At 40.5% G+C, this 22113-nt stretch overlaps 1 protein-coding gene across 12 annotated transcripts in view; it reads right to left on the reverse strand.

Annotated features, from left to right (window-relative positions):
• msi2b (musashi RNA-binding protein 2b) overlaps nt 1-22113 on the reverse strand; it is a 259035-nt gene that overhangs the window by 109137 nt on the left and 127785 nt on the right. For all 12 annotated transcript variants that reach the window (XM_055016998.1, XM_055017003.1, XM_055016996.1 and 9 more), the window contains exon 7: nt 1294-1342. In XM_055016998.1, coding sequence (XP_054872973.1) covers nt 1294-1342 — 49 coding nt within the window. The remainder of the gene's footprint in view (nt 1-1293; nt 1343-22113) is intronic.

Here is a 22113-nt window from a genome sequence, read left to right on the forward strand (position 1 = left end):
TTCTCCATCATTGTCTTCATTTGAAGGGCATTTTGCAGCCCAAAGGCAAACGCCTAACAGACTCTCCGAGTGTGGCGCCCAACCCCTTTCACAGAGGGCTGGCAGTGCAGCAGACAGGGGAGAGAAGAGCGAGAAATAAGAGAGAGTGAAAGAAAAAGCCTTCGTCTCAAAGCAGACGTCACACTGGGTTCTGTCACTACAGATCAAAATCCCCTCAAAGCCATAGATCACTTCCACTATAGTTCACATGTTTCACACTTCGTAACTGTTTACCAGACTCAGAGAGTTTGTCTGCACAGCACACACACGCACACACATACACACTGCGAGTTCACACACTTAAACACACTCTGATACGGATACAGTCGAAAAAGAGCGAAAGAACTTTCCTCAAAAAAGCGATGCAACTTGCGATCCGAGTCAAGTGCGCTTAAACATTTATACAGTTCGAGGCGTCGCTCAGTGGCTCACTGCAAACAAATATTTACGTCTGTACGGCAAAACCTCAGCCCAGTTCAGTGAGATGGTGCGATGCCAGCTCTGCCTACAAGTGAGCTGACTGGCGTGACGAACAGAGAAGTGTCTGCTCCTTTTTCTAGTGGAAATACCTGTCAGTGCCTGTCGACTGCTCCCGCACACAATGATACGAACACGCGAAAAACAGCCAGTCTCCTAAAAGTTCCCTTTACTGTCCCTGTGTGAGCCAATCATAGCCAATACCAACCACTGCACGAGGGGCTGTGGGTAAGTGACAGCTCGGTGTGTGTTTGCTGGTGGTTAAGTCAGGCCTAAAAGCGTGCCGCTTGGCTTAAATACGGTGACACCGCATTGTGGTGCAGGGGAGGAAACCTGTCTTTGGAAAGTCCTCTGCTTGAGAGAGAAATGTCCCCTCATCCCAGATAAGGAGCTGATGAGATAGAGCGATAAAGTCAGTGCTTCTCCTGAGTCTTATCTGATGCTGTTATCTGACTGCACAGCACCCACCATCTCGCAATCTTTACACCCTTTAAGCACCTCTCTGAAACACTCACACCAGCATCATCACAGATACACACACACACACACACACACACACTCACGCCATCCAATGCTCAAACATTCTAAACACCGTACCAGCTTATTGATTACTTTGACACGCTCCCATTGTTGAACAGATGGTACACCTAATATCATGTGAAATGGAACTGTTCTGTGTTATCTCATGGGGAAAGGACATAAAATGACTATTTTCTCACCTTTCAGAAAGACAAGAGAAAAAATGGGGGGAAAAGGGAACAGAAGCTGCACACTTACCTCTATGTCTGTTAGTAGTCTTATCAAACATAAGCATGGCATCATCAACCTGGAAGACATAAGAGGAGTACTGACATTAGCTTAATCTTTTCAGCAAGTACCTCACATCCCCTTCTCCCCATTGAATCACATCTCATCTACTTACAGTAATTACTCTTAGAATATATATTCGTGCTGCTTTACACTTTTTTTCTCTCCAAGCACCTCTCTCCCACATAATCATTCTGTGATCACAGGATTATTGTCAGGTTTCTCTTTCCATCTGTAGGTTGTAATTTTGATGATACAGGAATTTATGCAACCTTGCTGGTGTTACTCATTGTCTGTATTAAATGAGGCAAAGATGTGAGGGTGAGGGAAGAGTGGCAATAGGAGGGAAAATTAACAATAATGACATGCAGCGAAGAAAAAAAAAGGAGAATTGTGTGGACAATATGTTTATTTTGATGAACACCAATGTCCGGTCTTGGGGAGAGTGACAGATAGACACATTACACTAAGCGGCCGTGAGACAAATGGGATCCTTCCTCATCTCACAGCCGCAGCAGCAGCAGCAGCATCCACCATAATATCATCCTTCATCATGTCCAATAAAGCCACACACAGAAAGACAGCATTTTTTTCCCCGACACATCCCTGAAAAACGGATCTCTAGACACACTCTTCTTTCTATAACTCTGATGAAATGCTTAAAAAACAGACTGAGGCATGCTCATTTAGCCTGTGATTTTGTCTTAGGCGAAAAATAAATAAATAAAAGAGGACAGAGGAGAGCGGCAGCAGACAGAAACAAAGAGGAACACTGCACCATTCACTGCCTGGTTCTGGTCTCTAGGTAAGTGTAACGGTGTGCCGAGGAGGCTTGCTGGAAAGAGGGGGGAAGAAACACAAGCATGCATCTGTGTTTTTCATGGGAAGGTTACAAAGCTTCGGGAGGAGATGGGAAGAGACAAGAATAGGGGTCTCACTCAAGCCGAACTGTCTGATTGGATAAAGAGAAGTGCCTGGCAGCCAGGCAGACTAGCGCTGGCACACTGTTCATGCCACCCTCTTGCCACACATTTGGCACACAAGACGTTGGCACAGCTTGTACGGCCCGGTTACTCACTGCATGGCTCACAGGCTACATGCGGCTCAAAGGCATTTTATTTGCACCTCCCCAAAATATTTCCGAATTACCAAATATAGCAGATTTTACATAACCTATACACCAAAATTAGGTTGCGTGTACGTCGTTTCTCACAAGGCTGCACAAAACTTCACACCTGAAGCAGGTGAGGAGTCAGAGCCTATCTGTGAATGCTGGTATAGAGGTGGAGCTTGTAAAATCCTACACTGAGTTGCAGCACTTTTTGCAGATTAGCAGCACAGATGTAGCCAAACAATGGATGTTAAGTAAGGTTAAGTTAACAAAGGGAGCATTTCATATCCTCTGCAGTGCTGTGAGTGAGCAAGCAATGCGAAAGGTGTTGTCAGCTTTAACTGGCAGGAATTCTACCATCAATTACTAAAGCATCATTTACTAAAAGAGGACAAAAGTGAGACAGGCAGTCTATGTGAAGTATTAACAGCAAAAATCGGAACAAAACAGAATTTTTTTGAGTGTGGGTATGAATTCCCCAGAGCTACAACTGTGGTACTGTAGCTGGCACTTTTGTACCATCACTAACGAAGTTATTATTTTCCCTGAACTGTTTCCCTTTTGTTGACACAGCAGAGAAACACAAAAGAACGCGGTGAAAATAATGAAGTTTGCAATGTCTCTGAAAAATGTGCTATCTGATGACTGTGTGGTGGGAAAACATTAAAGCGGAGTACAAATAAACAGCTGCCAAGCAATATCACCTGCAGCAAGAGTTTTATACACAGACATTTATAATGCCATGCAACCTAACCTCTGTCTCACGCCAGGCAATCTAATGAAAATCACATTAAAGTGAAAGGAAGTGGGCTAACTGGAATTTGTAGTGCTGAGGGTTGTGATTTCATTGGCTGAGCTTGAAGAACACAGAGAAACTTCGGGGTTGTTTATCTTCAGCACAATAACTCCATTGTTGTACCTCCACCGGTTAATTTCACTGTTGTGAAATTAAAGGTGAGAAAACTTTGATTCAATCCATTTTCGTGGCTGGAATTCAGCTCATAACAGCAGAAAACAGTTTCTTATGCCTCCACGTCTGACAGCGTGAAAGCTGCGCTCCGGAGCTAAGATGGAATGGCATGTTTACCAACTGTGGTAAACGTTTAATTTGACAAGCGTGGCTGACAGCCTGTGATCATTTACATGGGAGACAGAAATTTATAGCATTTGACTTCTGTCATCTAATATCAGTATTACTGAAACAGCAAACAGACCCGATACTCCATGCATCAATGGGAGTGCAGACAAAATGGCTAGCAGAGCATATTCAGCTGAGAGAAATGGAGGGACCTCCTTCAAACACAATGACAGATATTGATTGGGAACAATTTTGCAAAGTCTATGCTGTGACTCACTAACGTGGGATGCACCTCCAAAAACAATGTGCGCAGGATGTCGCTATTTATGACTTCTGCACTCAGATGAAATGGGTTTGTTTCCAACTATAGTCACTTAATTTGCAGTTCGCTTTCAACTTGCTATCAAACTTAAAAATGAGTCTCCATGAAATCTGACTGGTTTGAATTATGAGAGAAGCCCCGCGGTATCATTAGCCATCAGCTATCACGAGCCCCTCATGCGACATGACATTCAAATATCTGCACTCTAATATTGATAGTATTGCTACTGTAAAGCCATTTACAGCCTGAGAGCAGAAAGACTGTTACTTTGTAAAATGAAGCGAGGTCTATTAAAGGAAGTGTATTATATAAATGTGTGAAATGTGTTGTTGTGGCATTATTAGAGAAGGACCATCCTGTCAGCGAGACCCATCCAACAAAGAACACAGATTCACAGTGAAGCACTGATGGGCACTTTAACAAAGAATGTGCACATCATGTGAGGGTCACACTCCAGCAGGTCATACAATACAGTCCCCCCCCCTCACTCTCTCTCTCTCACTCTCTCTCTCTCTCTCACTCTCTCTCTCTCTCTCTCTCACACTCACTCTCTCTCACTCTATGCCACTTGCAGAGTCTATAGAACCATCTCCTGTGCTTCAGGGCTTTTCAATGTAGTTATTCAAGCAGAACACAACTGTGTGCCTCCATCTGATAGAAGGTTAAGGACCTCTTCACTGCTCACAAAAAAAGCCCGCCACACAGAGGTGAGGCCAGGCTCACCTCAGGGAAGAAATCTTTCTCTGTCCTCCTCCTCCTTCTCTTTCACTCTTCCTTTTCTCCTGGCACGGTGAAAAGAAAGGTTCAAAGGATAATGGCTGTCTTATCACTATGTAAAAGGGGAATGGGAACTCCAGCGAAGTGCCTGGCCTTTTGTGACAATGAAGAAAAGAGCAAAAGTCTATTTCACTGTGGTATATGCACTGGAACAGTCCATGACCACTTAAAAGGAGAAGGCTGCAGGAAGACAGTCAGGGGGCCAAAGGCCGGGCAGCTCTTTAACTAAACCTGCAGCAAACATATCTGAACCAAATAACCTCCTCCTAAAAAAGGGCCGGCAGGAGTACATTAGGTAGGTGACGTGTTGCTTTACAAGCAATATAACTTCTGCTCACAATTCCGAAGGTAGTGATTTCATGCTCAAGCCCTTTTTGGTCTATAATCCCATTCTGTAAATTGACACATGATTCAGCAAGTGTTAGTGTATTAATGCACATTGTCTTTTCTACCATTTTGGAATCCTGCAGTTTCACCTTGGCTAAAATGGCTTCAACTTACATCAGCTTGTGCGTGTTTTGAGGTTTTATTCCTTTCAGGTCTGGTCAAACAACTAATCAGTGCTAATGCTGGATTTAGCAGACTAGCAGCAGCCCCCAGGTGCTGCAGAATCAGAGGAAATGTTTAATGTCGTTTGCAGGTTGGTTGGTTTGATAGATTAGTAGTGTTAAAGCAGTAATTAGTGCAACTTTGAAAGGTTTACTGACTGCCATTAGATTTTATATTTTTGCTTTTAGGGGCTTAACGACTTTTAGACTTCAGTCCTGGTTACCTTTTTACCTGTCATGTCTGTGAAATCTACTTTTCATTATTGTGGTCACTGAAGGTAATGGGGTTACTGAGCTGTATTTCAAGACTAAATGGAAATTTTTAAGAAATGAGGAGGAAAAAAAAGGTGGAACACAAGATTGTAAAAGACCACAATAAGTTTGATTCAACACTCTGAACACAAAACCCACCTGTGGGTTTAGAAAGCATGCCATTTAAAAGAAAAAAGAGCTACAACTACAGCTTTTATCATAAGAATAAACTGTAAAAACAGTAAGAATAATCAGATTTATGACAGTCCATTAACTGTGTGTGGCATTTATGGATTGGTTGAAAAAAAAATCTTAAAATTATGGAGCTTAACTGAAATCTTTTCATTATATATGCTGCATTAAAAAATAGTAAAAAAAAAAAAATCTTTGCAATAACCATACTTTGTATGCCTCGCTACAACCACAGAAATATTAAAAACTCAGTTCTGACCGATAGTCACATATAGGAGACAAATTAAAAATGGAAATATTAAAATATCTGTAGTAAGTACAGCAATCATGTTTGCCAGTATTGGTAAAACATTTGGTCACAACTAATTTTTTTGTTTCATTTTTATGATTTATGGCATAGTAACTGTGTTATACTGCACAAAAGACAATTTTGTTCTTTATATTTCTAGCCATAGTTGTACTGTGTTCATAGAGTTGCAGGACTTTGCACTACAATAAAAAAGGAGCCCACAGTCAGTAAAAATGTGACAGGAATCCAGAAAGTGTTTGAGGTTCTTGGGATTAAAGGTGGAGTCTGCCTCTGACCTGTACAAAGATAGCTGATATAGTGCACACATTGAATGGACGACGCGCAAACTGCCAGGACGTATGTGCTGCATGTGACACAAAGTATATTGGATTAGAATCACATCCTCCACCTTTAAAGCACTTTTAAATCATTTACAGTGGATGCCCTGTTTTACACTAATGAAACACTCACTGGGTCTGTGTATATATAAGACAGCTTCTGTTGTAATATGACTACATTTGAAACTAATGAAGGAGAGTGGCAGCTGACTTAAGACAAACCCTGCAGCGCTGGATGGGTGAGAATTTGATAATAATTAGATAACATGTAAGCTTTAGTAAAGCTGTCGTATTCAAGCAAAAAAAAAAAAAATGGTTGGGGTCAGTCAGCGTACAACAGTGAAGCTCTATTTCGCTCTGCTTCAACGCGCTGGGGGGGAGGAAAAAAAAGACTTATCGTGTTCCTGTCATATAGCATGAGACTTAACCTCACACCAGGTGTGACCTCTTTGTCTGTGTCAATCCATATGTTTGAACAACCTCCAAAAAATACATGATAATTCAAAAAAAAGGGTTGCTGAATGATGAATTATGTATCAAAGGACAAACCCATCAATAAAGGCTAATGTGCTCTGTTTTTGGACAGGAAAACAGCAGAGGTGCCAGGTGACAGGGAGAGATTTAAGAGCTCTGGAAATGAATTATGACAGCGATTTAGATAGGTGTCAAATGCACATTTACATTCAGCTCACGGCTGAAGGCTAGCAGAGGAGCTTTCCTGCAATTTGGGGGTGACACTGATATAGATCATATCTGATGCCAAAGGAACGAAGGTCTCAGACACAGATAGTGACCTGGGAGTGGTTGTGCCTATCTTTTTGTTCCAGCTCTGTTTTTGTGTGGTGGTGATTGTATTGGGCGCACAGCTTCTTTCTTGCTTTGATCGCACTTGTTTGTGTGTGTAGTTATTGGGTAATTTAAGTGTCAGTTTTGGTGTCAAAGATTAGTGGGAATTGCATGCACAGCATGGTCTACATTGTTAGCATGGGTTTAATAATTTGTTTAAAGCTTTTGTCAATATGTGGCTTGGTACAAATACTGTATCTCAAGGAAAAAAAAATCCCTGTGCCAGATTTCTGTCAGTAAAAGTCCCGATAGATACAGGTAGCATGAACCAATTCGGCTCTCAATATAGTTGACAGCAAAATCACATACTGAGGATAGAGACCACTGTTTAGCTGAAGGATTCATGTTTAAGCCCCCTTGTTGGCAAGCATCCATTTTTTCTTAAGTGTCTCTGAGCAAGGGACTGAATCTCTGCCCTTTCCAGGACCAGCTGTCTGTAGCCAAACCTGCACCACAGGCTCACAGGGTAAAAGGGGTAAAAAAAAAATCCTACAGGGATCAATGAAGTATCACATGATTATTATCATTACCATTATGACAGATAAGGGTCATGGTCAAGGAGAAAACTCAGCTGGCACTGCCCCTTCATCAACACTCCTCTCGCAATAGAGCATCTAATATTCTATTACAATGATGGCAATTAGCAGAGAAATGATAGCGACCCGCTGACAATGGACAAATTTGTGACAACCCTTTCAATTGTTCTTTTGTAGAGGAAATCTATATCATTGTCTGGGAACGTTGAGCTGCAGCGTGCTGCATCCACGCTTGAGCGCTTTTACAAGTGGTGGTTTAACGAGGAGCACAGGGCAAAATTTTAGCTACCTATAAGCTCTTGCAATTACACAAGGTGGCAAAAGGGACTCTGTTCTTAAGCGTGAGCCTAGATGGGCGAGCTATTTTTTTCAGTACTACAACAGAGGCCAGGCCAGCTATGTTTAATCTGGAGCGCAACCTTTTTCTTTCCAAAAAGGAATATTCTTTATTATAATGGATGAGTGGCAACCCTCCGCATAAGTGATAAAAATGCATGGCTAGAGTGCAAACTTAACACACACGTCACACACATACAGATAGAAAAAGCACAGTGATGTAGGGTGAAGAGGCGCTTATCTGCTCTCTGCTCCGGCTGCCCCACTTCTGTTTATTTATTTTTTAGCAAATCTGTCTGTTTTGTAGTTTCTTGTACTAAAACTTTATTTATTTATACAGGATTTTAACTAGTATTTTTCAGTCAATTTGCAAACTGATATACAAAAAACCCTGCCAATTTTGTGTGATATTTTTTTGGACGTTTGATATTATAGACACACAGAAAACAAGGGGAGCCACAAGGACAGCCTGACAGTGCAGCATAATAATTAAAAATTAATAATAGATAATCACATATTTGACGAATGATTTCAAATCTCACCTGCCATGTGGTGTATTGTAAACTGTATGATTACACAATGGGTGAAGCTCACTGAAGAGCAACACAAAAAGAAATGAGCACAGTGGTACATGATTCATCTATTTTTTAAATTTTAATTGCAGAAACACAGCGACAGACAAAAGGATTCAAGTGTATTCCAGCAGTTATTCGGCTGAAATTCTTGCGTATGTAATTATTAATGATATACACCATTGGCGGAGTGTCAACACTTATTCCAGTAACTTTCCTTCATGTTGACATTAACAAAATGGCTTGAAGAAACAGTTGAGGAAGACAATTCCTCAAATCTGTCAGGATTACATATTTATGAGGTCCCCTGCTCAGCATCCAAGGAGGTCGCTATGGTGATACAAACTGATGTATATTCTAACGATGAACTTTTTGTGTCAAAGAATGCCTTAGAGCATTGTTGAAATGGTTAGTAGAGATTCTACCACGGCGCTCTGTGTAGCTTTCAGATCAGCAAATACACAATTAAAGAGACAGTCATGCTGAGGCCACTCTAATCAATGTACTGTTACAAAGAAATGTAATAAAGGGATGATGGAGTGATGCCTTCAGGAGGCTGCCGTATTGTTAGGGCAGACTGCAACACTGTTGAGCCACAAAAATATTTTATTAGCACAACTCCGCTCCTGAAAAACAAAAGAGTTAAACAGGATTTCGACACCCTGTCCTTGTAAACGAACCATATTTCTGCCAAATACAGTTTTATTGGTGCTTTACTCTCAAGTAATCCAAATTATGCTGTATATAAACATAATACTGTCACCCAGGGAGTCTTGTTTACCTGCTATTTTCCCACTTTGGGGTAAAATTACAATTAAGGTAGATTCAGTGTGGTTCCATCCTCCGAAGCAACCATCAGCGTTACACAGCATACTGTATAATTTGGAAGCCTTTCATATAGCATAAAAGCCAGCTTTGCATCCAGGTGATGTATTACTCACTTAAATCTGTCATTTTTGACCCCTTTACACAAAACAGGAAATCATTCATAAGGCTCTTCCTTCCTATGTGAATGGGACTTCAGTATGTTATGGGTTCGAGCCCTGTGTTTGGTCTCACAGAGGCATGTCCACATAGTTGAGCTCAGTATGCTTGAGGAAGTAGGACTTGGCCTCGTCCATCAATCCGCCTGTCTTCCTTTGCCAAGCTGCAGGGAACTACCCATTATGGAGTCATTTTATTAATAGGGCCCCTTTCCTCTCCGCCACACTCTTGCAGAGTGCCTCCTCATTCTGTCAGAATGGAGTATGCCTGCAAGCCACCTCCATGAAACTGCTGCACCAGGGCCCTCCCTCCTTCTCCCATGTGAAAGCTCAGGCTGGGAAATATTGTGCTTTCAAGCTAAAATAGTATTTGGAGAGGTGAGCAATCCCTAAGCCCTAGAGCAAACAGTTGAGGACTTATTTAAAATGATGTCCTTCCTCCTGGAAAGCCAATCAGATTTCTCTTTTAGTACACACAGATGCACACACACACACACACACACACACACACACACACACACACACACACATGCATGACATACGTTTTACATCGTGCTCCATTTTCCCTCCGCCTCCTTAATGTAAATATAGCTGCGAGCAGCATTGACTGGAGGGCAGAAAAAGGTCAAAGGATACAATAAAATCTTCGGGGAGACTGTGTGAAAACACAGTGCAAAAGGTGAGAGGAATGGCTGGGAAGGGGGTTGTTTAAACGGGCGGAACATGTGAGGAGATTGCAGAGGAATAGTCAGCCACCACTGGGTTACAACTTATATTAGACACATTGTAATACAGAATAAATCATTCATTTATTATAATTCTCATAATCCGTATATAACCTAGTTGCTGTTACTTTATAGTAATATGTAACGGACTTATTTGAAATTAAAATATTACGTCTCTTTTACTGTTTTATAGTCTTTGGTGATGCTATTTTGGTTTTCATTGCTCGAGCAATAAAAGTGCACAGGTAGTTTATGCTGACATAAAGTTGCCACCCATGTTTAAACCCTCTTCAAGAGCCTCCTTAGATATATCATTTTGAAGCATAAAGCGGCCCAATTAAAACATACTGTAAATGTTTCCTACACAGAACGAACTGTTTAATTATTGCCACTTGCTCGCTCAGCGTATGACTCACCCAGTATTTAGAAGCATTTCCAACTTTTTAATACTTGTCAAAATCAACATGCAGAAAATAATGGCTGAGTCAGTGATATGCCTCAGTGATTCAGAGACAAAACTGCCTTAGAAAGTTTTTAGCTTGCTTGCTGGCTACCTTATCCATCCATCTATCCATCTGTGTCTTCATTTAATTGTCTGCACAGTGCATAATAACCAATAACACTGGTCTGGAGAGCAGTAACTGTGTTACTAAATAAGTAGATTATTTTGATATTCATGAATACTATGAATTTTACTATAGATTACCAATACAAATATTATTATAGCTAATTAATAATAAATGATAGTTGCACCATTTTTGAATAAAATACAGTTTTATTATGAAATATATTCATCACAGTCAAGCAATTCAGAGGAGATGCCTGCTAATAATGCTGCATGTACCTCGGCAATAGGAAAACCCATGCAGTCTCAGCAAACATGGAACACTTCATTCACACAGCGGAATAAACGAACAAACATGTTCAGATCCAATGAGCTTCTTAATGAAATAAGACGTCTCTGCACCGCACAGTTTAAATATACAACCGTGCCGTCGTGAAATACTGACTTAACTGGGCTCTTCTTTTTTTCTCTCTCTCTTCAGAGGTGAGGAATGACTCGCTAGAAATTAACCCAGTGTGAAAGAGAGCATGTCTTTCTCTGTGATTTCTCTTTCTCTTTTTCACATGTGAATCTAAGCGATGGCCTTGAATTGAAGAGGTGTATATCTGCTCTCTTTGTTGGTGATGAGTGTACTCAGGAATGCAAAGTGCTCCGACTGCACCTTTGTGACTAGCTCAGCTTAACTAATTGACACAGCCAGCAATGCTTTAAATAATAAGGCACCGCTAACTGTGTTAATCATCACCCAGAAAATAAAATGTAATAACAGACTTTTGTATTCGCGAATCAGTGAAAGCACTCGATGACAGTTTGCTCCAGCGTTCACAGGTCTGATCCATAAATCTCTCTTAGGAGACAAGGTGTGTATTATGTACTTTGATATCAATAGGTGAACATGAGGGATAAAATGAACTGCTAGTTTGAATTGAATAGCATTCATTTCACTCACAATGGCCACCATCCCTAATACCTGCAGTGTTTTACTTAGATTAGGCTTAAGCCTTTTTTAAAGGCCATTTCAATAATTTGACATTTCTCCCCAGAATAGGAGAGAATGAGCACCGATAAAAACTTTTTTTTTTCTCTTTTCATGCAAAACACTTTCATCTGTCATTTCATGATAGCCCGTCTCTCTTTGTCAGCATAAATACGGGAGCCCCTATTTGAATATGGTTACACATCCCTCTATTTATTAAAGCTTGGATTAACATGACAGGAAGTTTTGTCTGGGGGCTCTTTAAGATGGCTCAGAGAGGCAATCTGGTGACAGTAATAGGATCCAGCTAATATACTTGACTGATGCTCCTTTCCCAGTGTTATAAAGCAGAACAATGGGAGTGGGGTTCTGGGAGTGAATACATTGTGTTTTGAAACTGTGTGCGCGCGTGTGTGTGTGTGTGTGTGTGTGTGTGTGTGTGTGTGTGTGTGTGTGTGTGTGTGTGTGTGTGTGTGTCTGGGGGGACGAGGGTGCGCTAATCAGCTAGAATACCATCATTTAGCAAATATAAGGGCTGAAGAAATAAAAATACTAAAGGTCACGGAGCAATTCCATCAGGACAACTATGCTACAATTAACTGAATAGACAAAGGCTCTGACATTAGTGAGAGCTATAATAATGTTTTACTCCAGCGTCTCGGAGTTTGTAGAGATTTGTTAAAGGTTGGCTTTAAGAAATAAACACAATTTCATTTGATTCCTGCGCTTCTTCCACAAGTGAAGTCCTTGAGTTGTTGTTTTTTGTGCTCTGATGTCGCGTGTGCAGGGATTTGTTTTCTCTGTTTATTGATGACATTTAGTAGAGATATTTTACTTCTCACAATGTTTTGTTATAGTTTTTTTTAAGGTGTTTTATACTTTTATATACACCTTTAAAGTTTTATATACCTAGCTTTAAAATACGATTATCTATCATGAGCGAGGTAAGCAATCCAAATTACTCCAAAATTACAACCATGCCATTGTGTAGAATACTGTAGTTGGGCAGAAAGGGATCATTTTGAACAGCACATCAAACAGTAAACCCTGAATCTTGCACTGAACTGTGAGCTGAATGTGTCACTACATCCCCACTCTACTAAAAGTGTTTTTCTTTTTGTTGTCTTTTTTGCTATTATCATTTATGTTTTTTATGATTTTTCATTGGGTGACTCGCAGCAGACTTCACTATGATCCACGTTTTTTCTCATGTTTTTCTGTGGTTAGATCTATTGCTGTCAATATCAGTATGCTGAGAGGCACTTGCTTATAGACATTTCCATATGTCAGAGAGCTATGGATGGACAGTGCGCGTACACGAGTGTGTGTGTGTGTGTGAGCTGGGTTTGCAGATCAAACACACATCTGTTTGAGAGATAGAGGGGAATGTGTGCATCTCCCCCAAACCTCTCAATACTAATTAATGATCCACTGATAGTGGCCAAATGCCAACTGTCATTAGCACCCGACACAACACAAGAAGCACACAGATGTAGATGCGCACACACTCAAACACAGATGCTACACGGTCACCCGCACTGGACCACCAGAAGCCATCTGCAGATAAGATACATAAACACAATGTTCTGTGTTTCCACTCGCTGCTTCCTAAGAACCCCCCAGCAAGAAAAAAACGGAGGTAAAAAGCAACCTGGTTGCAGCAACATCGTTAAACTATATTAATCCTAAACAGTCAACTAAATGGCAATCTAATCTGTGCTGTTTAAGAGCTGATAGTAAGCTTTGCCTGTTAAACAGACAGCACTTACGCTGTATTCTTAAAGACATGAATGACAACCTCAATTCTCGAGTAGCTGTGGACCTTTGACTTCTTCACTGATAGTGCCATTTGCGTGCTCTCAAGCAGTGTGCTCGGTAAAAGCATCTGACAGCTATCTTTGATTTTATTTAGCGAGGATTTCAGCTATGCCTGTATCTAAAAGGATATGCCACCCACTCTCTGTCTCTTGTGCGGTTTTCTCCCTGCCTGGATCTGTCACTCCGTGCCTCGGTGACAGGGTCAGATAGAGAGAGCAAAGTGGTGAGAGGTGTGACACTGTGAGCAGATGAGGGTCTCCCCGTATGGAGGGCCCCAGCGTGACACCCATCACAGCTACCCCAGACAGCCGCCAGTTGGTCTGAATAACGCCACCCACGCTGGCTCCGGTGGGGAGTCCGAAAAACCACATGAAGGTCAGAAGCCATTGGACCACGAGTCAGGAGAAAGATTGATATTTCAGTCCCACTATTGGTAATCACACTGAGCAATCATCGTGTCCATTAAAATGTCAAAACACAACATTCGAGGATTATATAGAGGACACAGCGGCAATCATATTAGTTTTGGAAATTTCTATGATGTGATATTTTGCTGCCTGTTGTAACCTGTTAGTGTTTAATAGGTATCAGTAGCTCCAATGACAACAGCTACGGGGAATGTACCAACCTAAAATTCTTCCCTGAAAATCAGAGTGCAGCCTTGTCTCGTCTCTCCTCTCCTCTCCTCTCCTCTCCTCTCCTCTCCTCTCCTCTCCTCTCCTCTCCTCTCCTCTCCTCTCCTCTCCTCTCCTCTCCTCTCCTCCTCTCTCCCAGTGCAGCCTGCCTGCCGCCATCTCACGACAGCATCTCTCCATCTCTCACAGCCCTCTGATCTCTGTGTCAACAGGCAACACCAGCAGCTCACACTAACTCAGCATGCATCAGCCCATCTGCAAGGCAAATCGTCTACAAATGCATTTAGCATAGACTTTGGCTACGATTAATGGCATGGTTAGCGGATACTACAAGTGCTGATGTCTTTACACCTGACAAGGTACCACTTGAAAGGTCCCTTCCTTTGCAATAAAGACAGCTCATGAACCTTTCCGCAGATATTCTACACCGAGGCTGGGAATTTACGAGCAGCAGGTAGGAGATCAAAGTCGCTACTGACAGACTGTGCAAACACAAAGATTTATTCAACTCATCAAGAATTGTCGCCATGTTTTCTCAGCGGCCTCTTATCTCGGTGTGTACCTATACTGATGGGGGTTTATTAGTTATCGCTGGGCTAGGTGGGAGGCTGCACGGTTGTCCAGCTCAGGTCCAAACTCATACAAAGGTTGTGATGACAGGATCCGAAGCACTCCGTGGTTACTCAGTGGAATTCAAATGCCAATCCCCCTGCCCAGCACCATCTCCTCTCCCTCGCTTTCGTTTGTCATCGCTCCCTCTCTCTTCCCTCCCCTCTCCCCCAGTGTTTGTCAGGGTTGGTGATTAGCTGTCACCCTCTGCAGAAGCAGATAACACCCCACACAGCCTGTTTCCCCTCTGGGAGCATGCACACACGTAAAACAGGAAAACACACAAACAAATACACAAGTGTGCGCACATGCATGCAAACTAAAGACACTCAAAAACTCCGTCAAATGCAGTCAAAATGGTGATGAGTGTATCGAATTTATGCATGCATTTACCAAGACTTCCGGCATATTCATTCACATAAGCATTACGGTAACCTTGGCTATCATTTAGACTTGATCATATTCATCAGTTCCAATTCTTATTAATTCAGGTTCCAATTCCTTCATTTTCTGCAAATTTAGACTGCCATAAACGGTTATTTGTCACAACTTATAATGTGACTGTAGTGAATCTCTTCCTGGTGAAAAGGGAAAATACACACATCCTCTATTGTTGCCATACATCATCTCTTTTACTCTTGGGCCAATGGCTGGACACACTAGAATTAGCTGATTTTGGACATTATGTCTTGGCATCTTTACACCATCCTGCATTCAAAGTGACTCTTCCCTGCGCTGAATGATTTTTTTTTGCTTAACAGCATCCTCTTGTTTTATTACCTTTTCGATGCCTTCAGCATCCTAATGTCTATAAAGGTCTGTGCTAAGTAATTTTGTCATGTGCCTGTGTCTATAATTCTCAGAGCTGTCAAGCTTTAAGTCTTGGAGAACCACCTTATGCTGGGGACTATGCGTGGGTGTGGGTATGTATCATATTACTATATCTTTTTATCCTTTACCATCATATTCCTACTGTCAAAAAAAAAATGTGCATTGACTTAACACATCTCGTCTTTATAGCATCTCAGGCCAAAATGAGCATTCCAAGTTACTTTCACTGTTGTTATGTACAGTAGCTAGATATATAGCTATATATAGTGCTATTTGTGTCGTAGTCTCATTCTTTTTAATTCACAACACTTGCAAATACATAAACATTATTCTTAAAATGCATATTATTCAATGTTAACTTACTGTCTGTTGATCCTTGATGATGGACGTCAACATTATCATTGCAGACTGTGTAGATTGCATAGTGGGGAAGTCTGGAGATATGAGGCATGGCTATCTCTCCCCGTAAATTTCTAGGATTTATTGGGTTTTTTCCCCAGCCGGGAGTGCCATGATTTGGTCCTGTCATTACAATTACAGGTCTTGCTACAATAACTAATATTATGAATCCTAATAAAATCTTATTCAGCTATCTATGACACACACATGCACATTATAATTTACTTTGCCAACTCAAAAGAACTGGTAATCAAGCAAGCTAGCTTGCAAATGCAAACACAACAATAGACTAATGTTTCTACATCAACATTGTTTTTAACTGTATATATATATATATATATATATATATATATATATATATATATAGATATATAGATATATGATCTTACTAGTTTTTATTTGTAATTTAACTAAACAGGGAGAGCCTGTAAAATAACAGTTAATTGTATATATATATATATATATATATATATATATATATATATATATATATATATATATATATATATATATATATATATATATATATATGTTAACTGTAAAAAGTAAATAAATAAACATCCCCTGATTTTAAATAACGTACAGATCTAAAAATCTGTACTTTTATAAATGGTGATTCGTTCTTTCATCCTTGACTGTCAAATTACACATTTTTTTCTGTATTTAAATTAACAAAAAAAATTAAATAAATAAAAGCAAATTTTAATTTAATAAAAATTTAAAAATTGGTTGTGACTGTAAAAAACAAACAAACAAAAAAAAAACAGAGCACAACTGTACATAATGTCCACATAAAAAGTTTGTATCTTTACAAGTGGTAATTTCTTCCCTTACAATGTGTTACCATAAAATCCCAGTGTTTACTGTTTGATCAGCTAAAAACATTTACCAGTTATTTGTTGAAATTTTCACCACACTGGAGTTTTGATAGTATCTAAGTTTGTTTTTACTTCTTTTTTTTTCTGGCAAATGTTTTTTTTTTATTTTATTTTTACAGTGCACCCCAGCCTGTCTACTTTTGCCAAAGAGTCACGAACAGTCCTCACTCAAGGAACAAGTGAGCCGAAATGAAGAGGTGGAACAAAAGGGATGCAATCAAGGTCAAGAGTCAGGCTGGCGATTTGCAGATCCTAGCTACTACCTCTTCAAATGACATTACGGATTTGCCAATCACACCAGCTTACAATTATATGTTTTCATAGGTGGGTGAAGGCAGGTGGAAGAAATCCAGTGCTACGAGTGGTCAAACTTCTCCTCTACTTTTTGGTCAACTAAATACTTGTTGGTGTACATTGAGGTCTGCGTAGTTCTGCAGCTTTTTGAGTACTTTGGAGTAACGAATCATACCAGCCGACTTTAATATCAAAACATTTGGCAGGTCTGAAAGCTGGCTGCATTGACCTTGTGCACTAGTTACAATGTGTAAAGGCTTTGGAGCATTTGCTCTCTTTCATCAGGTCCAAGTCTTCCTTTAAATTACTTGTATATAGGATTTAGTGGCATCTAGCAAGAATGGAATAAAGTATTCATATTTTCTGTTTTCATTTGTGTATAATTTATTGTAACTAAATTTTAGGGAGCAGATCCTCTTCCACGGAGCCATGTTGTAGCCACAGTAGCCCAGGTAGAAAAAGCAAACACCGGTTCTACAGAGGGCTTTTTACAAAATCACCGATACAAATCACTGAATCCTACAAACCCATCCTTTATGATTTGATAACTAATGTCTTTTTTACTAATAAATCTCTGATTTCCTGAAATGCTGAACCAGTTTCAACTAAGCAATGGTTCGCAATATTCAACCTTGATGGTATCTGTTTATTTTGTAGTTGTTTTTTTTTATTTTTTAATGTCTGTGTGGGTAATAATGATTTTTTTCTTAAATAAATAAAAATGCCCCCTCAGTCTATCCACCTTTTAGTATTGCATGATTTTTTCATTATGCTCTGATCTACTTGTGTCAGAGTGTTCTTTGACTAAAAGCTAAAAGCCAAGTGGCTCATTAGCAACACTCATGAATCTGTCCAATTCCTGCTCGCTGAGCAGTCGCTCTGTGATTCAGACTACTTTCACAACTTCAATTGCAGACACAAACAAAGACATGTTGTTGCGCTGCGGTGGTGAAAGGATGTTCTCCACCTTAATACAACAACTCACAGATCAAGCTTCCAAATGTCCACTACTCTCATCTATTACAAAGGAGCTGAAAGAGTCAAGCATGTGCCATTCAGAAAAAAAAAAAAAAAAAACACATGGGAAATGACATGTACATTCAAATGAACTTAACACAGAAAACGGTCCTTCTTTGAATGCTTCGACTATTCTTTGAGGAACACATCATAAACTGGCTCCTCATTCATCTCATCCCCCCACTTTAACACAACTTCATTTCACACACACACACACACACACACGAGGCACTTGAATTTTTGAGGAATCGTGACAAGAGGCGACATAACAGGACGCACAAGAGGTGCCAAAAAAAAATAAAATGTGCTGAGTCTGTCAGCTGAATATGCACCTTGTATTTACAAACGGATAGAGCTGGAATGACTAAGGGTTGCTATTTTTGAAGCAAATGTGCGGAGCCAGACAGTATTCCTCCAGTGTTACTTCAGGTAACGTGCCTTTTCCATCTTGGTGACAGGTGCTGCATTAGTAAGACAGGGTGCGCAGGGATGACACGGTATAGTTATTGTTACACTTGTGTATTGTGACATTCAGTGATCCAAACTCTTATTGCAGAAAGTACTGCTATTCTGAATTAATACTGAATCATCAGTTGACAACACAAAATCAATCTGAAAGTATTTTTTTGAAGAAGAAGAATAAAGGCCATTTTTTGATTTTACAAATGCTGAGAAAAGGGTATTCAGATGAAATTCAGAGCAAAAGAAGACAAAAGAAATAGAGTCCAAATTTCTATCAATGCCCAGAGGAAGGACAAAGGAGACACACGCTTCAAAAGTGAATAAGCAACAAGATTTTGCATGTAGAGGAAGAAGTAATGCCTAAGAGGAACCAGCTCAGCTTCACTTTGACTCGTAAAGGAGAGTTTAGTGCCTGAGGTCTGTCAAGAGTTTGATAAAATATCAAACAATCCCCTGTATTGTCTGCTTAAGTTAATGCTACAAAGCTTCAAGCACAAACAGAACTCAGAAACCTTCTACGTGACACTTCTACTGAAAACAGCACATGTATTATATGATTTGTTTGATCAATGGGTTGGGCAGGTAGCATTTCTGTCCAGTTCTCTAGGCAGCCGTCCACTCCCACCAACCAAACAATACATCAGATTCAACTTCAAATTAATATAGCAGGATAGGATCACCTTGCCCTCTTCTCCTCGTATCATCTCCACCTGTCACAATACAAAGAAAGATTGAAATGTAGCAGATAAATTTACGGGATTGGCTTTATCTGCTGCCCCTAAGCAGCTTTGCTCAAAGGAAGGCTCAAACAATGTTGGCTAATCATAGCATTTTAAGAGTCAACGTGTCATCTTGAAATTGTCAAGAACAAGAAGTGTTTTCTTAGGAGATGACAACCCTGTTATGGAGGCACAATAGGAAAGTGAGGAGGAACGGGGAGCAAAGGGCAGAAGCCGTGACGAAACTGAGAGAGGAGAGGGGAGAAAGACGGAAAGAGAAAGAAGCAAAGAACAGAGAGCACAATAAAGACAGCAAGACAAATACAGACCAGGAAAGACGTATGAGATCATGCCCCTGCTTCTGTGTACATATGGCCAAACGTGCTGGAGCAGAGAAAGACCAACACATTGAGATAAGCCCCTTTACTCAGGCTTCCTTTTAAGGGTGATTTGGCAGCTTGGCCTCTTGTCTGTTGGCAGGCAGCAACGTATGCCCCCAATCATCTGCTGATCGCTGAATTACCGCATGCCGTTTCTTTAAAAATTCCATTTAACACTATTGGAGGATTTTCTGGAGTACGACAGGAGCAAACAACTTTACATTCATCACTGACATACAGCCCGCTGGTTTTACAGACAAGTATTCAACTTCACAGGTGCAAACAAGAAAATCAGAGACTTTTAACGATACAGTTCTTTTCTCATCAGGGCCGTATTATGGAACGTGTTCATGATTTATCAGTAAACAGTTTCTCCTCTCTTGAGTTTGTTATATTCGGGCGCTGCTTCTTCTCAGCATATAACGGAAGTGATGCATTTACCATCTTAGGTATCTACGTCAATGAAATTACTTTACAGTCAGCAGGCTATATTTATAGTAGATGCACAGTACGGCAGAAGCAGCTCCACAGGAGTGTCTCCACTAGTGTGCCAGAACAATATAACATGCATAGTCACTGCCAGTTTTTTTCAATTTTTTTAGTGACACAGCTATCCCATTGATCTCATTTCATTTCAGGTGAAGTTTTATTAGATGCAAATGTGATGAACATGCTTTCTAATCACTATTTTCTTTCAGCAGGTTGGGATCACATGCCAGCCGAGGGCGCCTACCATCAACGCTCCACCTATACAATATGTAACTATGGAATACACTCCATGGACAGGAATGAAGTGTGACTGTGACCAGACAGGAAAATAATCTACGTAATCCAGATCGAAGCCCTAAAGGCTTTTATAGATCGACACCATAGATTTTCTCTCTGTCTCCATTTCTACCTGGCTTAGGTTTAATTCAACTCAATTAAATCAACCCATGAGCCCAGCAGTTCGCTGAGAAAGCAATCATTCATCTTCGTGGTGAGCCACTTCATCTGGGCAAAAAAAAAAAAAAATGACCCCTACTCTGCTCTTTCTCCATAGACACCATTAGGACCACTCAATATAATTTCAGCCATGCCAGCTCTGTTATAATTACTGCAGTTGACATCTAACAAACAGCTCTTTATGGCTGTCCTGGCCTCACTTTTACTTTAACAAATCTGATCATTTTTGTCGTAGATGGCTGCTGTTGTCTGTTGTGTGTTTGTGTGTGTGTTTGTGTGAGCGTAGGGAGTATTACAGCCTTCCATTTCCACCAATCAATTAGATGGTAAGGTAGCTTTTGCATTAAAAAAATTTTTTAAAAAGTTAAAATGCTTATCTTTCAACATGCAATGTGAAAGTAGGGGGAAAAAAAGTTGTCCCTGCTACAGAAAAACACCCTGAGGTAAATTTGTTATCTACACTGCACACCGCAGCTTTAATGTAAGACAATCAACACAACAATCAACACAACCAAAACAGCTATAAGGGATTGTCCTTGAGTGAGTGGCTGTGACTGTCACAGAAACCTCTCCCTCACCGTGACTGTATCAGGCAGCTGCTTACATGCACACCCATTCAACAGATACATATTTCATGAGCTATGGTAAACACAACGCTCTCACCAATGCCAATCTAGCATTGAATAATACATTCACAGTGGATCGGCTAATGAATTGAGAGCTTGCCCGAGTGAAAAGAAGAAAGCAAATAACCAATACTCAAAGTAGAAATAGAATTAATGAGCGGTTGTGAATGCTCAAATACTCGGTTGTGAATGCTGCTCTAAAAGGGAGACCATTTCTGTCCTCCACCTAACCTTTGTCTCTGGTCAAAGTTCTACATTAATGAATGCAGGAGAGGTTTCATAGTCTTCTCTATGAATGTGGATTTCACAGATGTGTAAATGATGCTGCGTGAGACGCTGTGAGTGAAGCTTTGATCTGCTATTCCACAAGCCAGGTTCTACAACAAAAGGCGAGGAAATCCTGAGCTCAGACAAGCCTTGTGTAATCTAGTAGAACCTCTCTCTATGTCTGATCCTCCTCCACTCTGCTGGCCGTCTCGGCAATCATTCTAACTGCCCACACTTAGATCTGCCCCATTGGTAAGAACATAGACCACAACGGGAACCTCCTCTTCCTGACCATATGGCATAACATACAATGTGTACAGTTAAGAGCCTATTTAACTATGACGCTGACAGACCTAAGACAAGACCGCAAATTGAATAATAAACATATATTATTGCTAGTCTTTTGGTCATATTTTGTATTTGGTAACTGCCCTTGAGCTTTCTGGGTACTTCACATTCTGCAT

Source organism: Amphiprion ocellaris, chromosome 14, assembly GCF_022539595.1.
Source record: "Amphiprion ocellaris isolate individual 3 ecotype Okinawa chromosome 14, ASM2253959v1, whole genome shotgun sequence".
In the NCBI taxonomy this organism is placed as follows: Eukaryota; Metazoa; Chordata; class Actinopteri; family Pomacentridae; genus Amphiprion; species Amphiprion ocellaris.